At 31.1% G+C, this 6,250-nt stretch overlaps 1 protein-coding gene across 1 annotated transcript in view; it reads right to left on the bottom strand.

Annotated features, from left to right (window-relative positions):
- USP53 (ubiquitin specific peptidase 53) overlaps nt 1–6,250 on the bottom strand; it is a 48,225-nt gene that overhangs the window by 25,916 nt on the left and 16,059 nt on the right. The window contains exons 4-8 of the mRNA XM_012645345.1: nt 5,221–5,334; nt 5,058–5,140; nt 2,645–2,750; nt 1,931–2,077; nt 986–1,135 (exon numbers count right to left, since the gene is read on the bottom strand). Of these exons, the coding sequence (XP_012500799.1) occupies nt 986–1,135; nt 1,931–2,077; nt 2,645–2,750; nt 5,058–5,140; nt 5,221–5,334 (600 nt within the window). The remainder of the gene's footprint in view (nt 1–985; nt 1,136–1,930; nt 2,078–2,644; nt 2,751–5,057; nt 5,141–5,220; nt 5,335–6,250) is intronic.

The following is a 6,250-nucleotide window of genomic DNA, read 5'->3' as shown; positions in this document are numbered from 1 at the left end:
TTTTTATTGAATGCCATTTTGAAATGGCCTATTGAAATTTCATTGAATTGATATTGTTGGGCATTAGGCTTCATTTTAAGCTTTTTAATGTCAGGTCCAGAGCAACCTTCAGTCTAGGAATAATTTGCTGTCATTACCAAGGTAATACTTTATAGCGGTATAATTCACAATTGCAAAGATGTGGAATCAACCCAAGTGCCCATCAATTCATGAGTGATTAACAAAATGTGATATATGTATATCATGGAATACTACTCAGGATGACTTAATGCCTTTTGCAACAATTTGGATGGAACTGGAGACCATTATCCTTTATTTTTTTTTCCTTTCCTTTCCACTTCTGGAAGAAAAGGAGACCATTATCCTAAGTGAAGTATCTAAGGAAAAGAGAAACGAACACCACACGTTGTTCTCACTATTAAATTGGAACTAACAGATGAGCACACATGCACGGAGGGAAGTAAAACACAGTGGAAATCAAGCAGGGGGGAGTAAGAAGGATGGGATGGGCAAAAACCTACCTAAGGGGTACAATGAACACTATCCGGGTGATGGGCACACCCATAGTCCTGACTCAAGTATTACAAAAAGTGATCCATATAAACAAAAACATTTGTACCCCCATAATATTTTGAATTAAAAAAAAAAACTAGCATGTTTCTTCACTAGTTAGATAAAACTATTGTGAATCATCCACAAAGAAATATATACTGTAACTATGCATTGCTGACATACGGAACACTGACAGTTACATACGATCCCTAACATTCATTAGTCAACTTTTATTAGTCTGGAAATGGGCTGGTTTGAAAGTTAGCTTCAAAATAAACCAAATTTAAAGAATAAAAGGAAGTTTGAAACTAATAGTTATCATTATGCTCATCTATTATTATTTTACATGACATAATTTTGATTATCATCATATCATTTATCTCTAAAAAGTAAAAATCATAGTAATAATTCCAGTTAGTGAAGTGTCACCTACCTCTTTCACATTTGCATCATCAAAAAATACCCATTTGGAACTCTTGGTATGAAAGGCAAAAGCACAATAATGCCGGCTGGTATAGCAGATCACACCAACAAGGTGAAGTTCACTACTCCTGGCATTTTCATCAGTAACTCTATAAAAAAGCTGTTTAAAAAATCAGTAATATACATTTAATTCTATATCTTTTAAAAAATAAGGAACAATAATTTGATGAATCATTATAAAAAGATCTCTCACGCATACTGTCCCAATCCAATAATATATTACTCAAGGCACCACTAACATTGTCCTTTTAACAGAATTACTATTTTTAATTCATCTATAGGAACTTTAAGTCTAATAAAATGAATTCACTACAAATTAGTTTAGTAATATAGCATCTAAATATATGACTGACACTTTACATATAGATAAACTCAAAATGTCAGATAAATTGCACATTCCTGGTAATTCTTGATTGAATCACATATTTAAATATATTTAAATACACATTAAACACATTATTTAAAAGATAATCATCAAAAATTTTAATTGTAACATAAACAAATTCAAAATATATTAAGAAAGTAATAAGCATACTAAGAGATCCGTGCTGTAGACGAATTTTAAATCTTAAACTTTTCTAGATCAAAAATATTAATATTGATAATCAGGATCATACATATAAAAAATAATCTATCATCATCATCATTGTGGAGTAAAAGAGGGAAACGGCATGAGACAGTTTAGTTTCTAATTGAAAGACATTCCTAGTCTAAGCAAGAAAAGCATTCCAGTTGGCTGATTTGATCCCTTTATCTTTATTAGAGTACATCTGAATATTATTTCCCTTAGGAAGAAATTTGGTTCTGAAAAACAAAAATAAGAGTATCAAAATATATGAAGATGTTTTAGAGTAATTTAAAAATAAAAGAGGAAAGAAGAAAAAGGGTAAGATACCCCAGGAAGATAAAGACGTGTTGCTAAATTCCGAACAACATCTTCTGTCAAGTCGGAATGTTCAGAGTCCCAGACTAAACCAATTGTAACAATCTCTGGGCAATTCATCAAAACGCGGCGAATTTTTATTTTTTGGCCACAGTTACTCTACAAAAAAACACAAAAGGCAAGTTTTACAATTATCAAAAACATAGCACAGGCAAAGCCTTATACAGTTTGTATTATACAATGACAATCTTAACATATATCTTCTTCAGCATACTAGAAATTGACTTCTAACAAGTTATTTGTTTTAATTATTGATTAAATAATAAGTTCATTTTAAATCAAAAAAATATTCTTTGATATTTTTGTAAATCTGTTAAAACAAGAATTCAGCCTAAAAAAAGCAGAAATAAAACTCTGGAAGTCATTAACAATATTAGATGAGAAAATAAAATTTATCATGTTCATTTAAAAAAAGAAACTTTCTCTCTAGTCAAATGACAAATTCCAGAACTTTGAAAAGATTCAATATATGCTACCTCAAATCCTTCACAAAATTAAGAGTTTTTAAAGAAATAATGCTAAGATAAATAGCTCACATAGTATAAAGTTATCTAAATTAGTATTTTTTAAAATTCTGTATGAGAGTATTTGCACGATAATTTCTGAATGTCTACTTTCAAACTTACAAACATAGAAGCACTCTAATATTCTCCAAATTACACTTACAGGACATTTCCTATAGTCATCTGTTGTATTTGCTGCTTGTAGCAATTCTGCAAACATTTCAGGTTTAAAGCGTTCGTGCCGTTCCACCATTCTTTCAACTTCATTGCTATAAAAAAAGAAGCAGTCCTAAATCTGGCCTATGAACTTAAAACTTTAATAAATTACACAAGAAAAATAATAAGTTGTCAATACAGATGTGCATCACTTTTTCTGCCTAAAACATGACTGTGTCTGAAAAATCAGCCACTAAGTATATTTCCATGCAGTAAAAACATTACTAAATTTGGCAGGTGTATGATGAAAAAAATTAGGCCAAGTATAGAATAAAATAACACAAAGCTATATTTTTGTTTGCAACTACATGAAGGTAAAATGCTCTGTCTGAAGGTAGTTCTAAGACAAATGTTTCTTTATCCTGTAACTTAATAAAGCAACTTGAGTTTAAACTCTGCCCTAACAAGAACAAAACTGTAGGAAAGGCTCCCTCTCTGGCCCAAAGTTCCCAGAAGCAAAGTTAACAATTTCAGCTAGAAGGCCCTTTGCTGATTATATGAAGAAGTCACAATCAAAGTTATCTAACCCAGAATTGTGCCTTTTGTTCCTATTATGAACATTAATCATTTTGTTCATTAACAGGCAAGCCTTTTAATACACCACAGGGTATCTGTGCCATTTTTTATTCAACTTCTCTAAGAGCCATATTACTACATATCAAGGTATTAAGTACCTTTAAACAACTAAGCAAACATTTCCAAAAAGGAATGTAATGTAAGCTGAAATGCCCTTACTAGTTTCCATTCTAGGTGTTCTGGTTCTACTTAATAGTAATGTAACTATCACAAAGCTAGATGTATTTTACAGTTCAATAGTTTAAATAACCAACAAGTGTTCAATAACAACTAAAAGTACTCTTCCAAACACTTCTAAGTATACTAGAAAGCACTAAATCTGATAAGCTCATTAAAATTGCACATACTGGTTTTACAAAACTGACCGCATTAGAGTAATAGTTAACCAGACAAATTTTGAAGTCAGACAGACTTGGGTTTCAATCTTAATTCATCACTTACCAGATTAACCTCATTAAACCTATTTCTTCGACAACAAAATAGTGTTTTTGTTAAGATTAAAAGTGATAATTACATAAAGGCTGGAACATAGTGAGAATCCAATAACTGGTATTTAATACTTAATACAATAAAAAGAAAGATATTATAATTAGAACGCAAAGTCTGTACTCCTGCAACTTTCAGTGTGGACCAGGCAGAAATTGATGGGGATCTAATTCTTAGTGTCTAAGATACTGCCTCAGAACACTGTTATTTTATACAAGAGTTTCAAAGTAAAGTTAAAATTTTACAATCTTTAACTTATACTCTATCCTTGTTCAAACAATATCCTCCTTTTCATACAAATTGAAAAAAATGACTGACAATTAACTACAATTCACTGAAGTCTAGAAATGTTCAGTTTTCCAACTGTTGTATATGTAAGAAAGATAGTAAACACATCCAAATAACCACACGGTTATTATTCAATAATCTTTAAGAAATAATGTGTTATGCCCAAGAAAGCAAGGAAGTTAAATAATATAAAATGGATGAACACATGATATTCACTTTGCACACTGATAAAAATATTGATAGCATTTATCAACTAACTATTGCACTGATACATTCTAATTTACAATTATTCATCTAAGTTATATCTTTTGTATTAAAATTTCTGCAAACATTTATGATCTTAGTCAGTGTTTACCACATATCAAATATATTTATAATCTCAAATACCTGTTGGAAAGTGTTCAAGCAATCTTTACTTATATTATGTAAGGTCTAGGGATTGTTTTTGGATCCTTAACTAGCTAATGCTTCCTGGACAGACAGGGGGAGGGAGAGAGGAAGGGGGCAGTCCTACAGGCAAGCATGGCAAATTTTTATTTAAGGTCAATGTTGAGCCCTCAAATGTCATAACTTGAGAATTATGTTCACATTTTTCTTTCTTTTCTGCTTACTCTAGCTTTTATCACCATGAAGGGACATAGTGGAGCTGACAGGACACATGGCCTTTACAAAGGGAACATCTTAACAAAAATGAAGAAACCACGTGCAGTTCCATTTACCACTGAGTTTGTCATTTTAAGCTCCCCTTCACAGTTCCAAAAACTTGCTATAAATATAAATAGATATAAATTTTGACTAGTATTTTGTACATTTCACTAAGTTATACATATATTAGGCCAAATTACAAACATCCAACTGAGAGAAATATCATTTAGTACCTCTGATGGTAGCATATTTGTTAGCCTCAGAGAGGGGAAATTCATGTATGTTATGGTTTTATACAGTAAGTGCTCAATGTACTTGAATGTGTTATTAACATCTTCGGTAAATATGCTTTAATAGGTTCTTACCACAGGGCTGTTGTAGAAATGTACCGCACAAATTCTGTAAAAGGCAGGGGATCTGATGATGCTCCGCAGCTACGACACACACACTATAGGTAAAAACATATGTTTAATCTATCAATCATAATACATAAATACGGTATCTAATAAAATAACTAAGCCATCTCACCTGTTCATAAAGAGTCATAGCAAACTTCTGGTGAGTGATACAAGACTTAGAGGTACACATGTCTGCATCTCTGCTTGGCACTATGTGAAAATGAATCCTCTCCAATATATTTTCCTAATTTAAAAATAAAGACGAATGAGCTACTGATCTTGCAGGGAAAACTTCAAATACTACCCTTTTTAATTGAAGATTTTCCAAAGTATAAATTTAGGAATGCCATACATATTGTTGCTTTTCAGTTTTCGTCTCTAATCAACACTTCAAGTGTTCGATTATTCACCTTTTGTAGCGTTAGCTTAAAAAAACATTTAATGAAAGAAACATCGTAATGTAATATATGATTTTAACAAAGATTTTTTAAATCCTTTTAAAAACCAACCCATGGTGGCTGATATCTAGAATTTAATATCAGAAAACACATTAATATTTTCCTGTATTCCCAGCATTCTCATATTAAGAAAAATCAGATAATTTTTGAAAAATCCTACTTGGATCATCCAGATAGTCCATATAACTTACAGCGGAGTAAAGGCTCTGTATCTACACTAACACCATAATGCAGGCAATGTGCTCTGCAACAAATTTCATATGAATGTTTAGATTTATAACACAGATCAATAAGGGGTATTTCTTTAACATAATAATCCTTCTTTTTATCAAAACTTAACCAATGGATTCTTTTCATTAGCTAACTTCCCCCTCCTCTGCCCTAAAACCATTCAATAATTTAAGCCTGAATTTCTAAATATTGCATAAATTATCACATCATGTATTAATACATTTAAGTGAAAGTAAAATTATAAAGCTCAGTATTGTATAAAATGTATTTATCTTTTAAACAATGGATCAATCATAAACAGAACAATCATGAAAAGTGTATTTTATTACTGTGTGTGCCATTATTGACACATTTTAATCAACATGTAAGTGTGCCAGGCAATGTGCTAGTCGATGATCTTTCCATCTTTCTAAAAAAAACATAAAGATGCTCATTTAAAAAAAAAGGTAAATAATAACACATAAATGCCAA

Source organism: Propithecus coquereli, unplaced genomic scaffold (genome assembly GCF_000956105.1).
Source record: "Propithecus coquereli isolate 6110/MARCELLA unplaced genomic scaffold, Pcoq_1.0 Scaffold232, whole genome shotgun sequence".
In the NCBI taxonomy this organism is placed as follows: Eukaryota; Metazoa; Chordata; class Mammalia; order Primates; family Indriidae; genus Propithecus; species Propithecus coquereli.
This window is presented reverse-complemented; position numbering and strand designations above follow the sequence as displayed.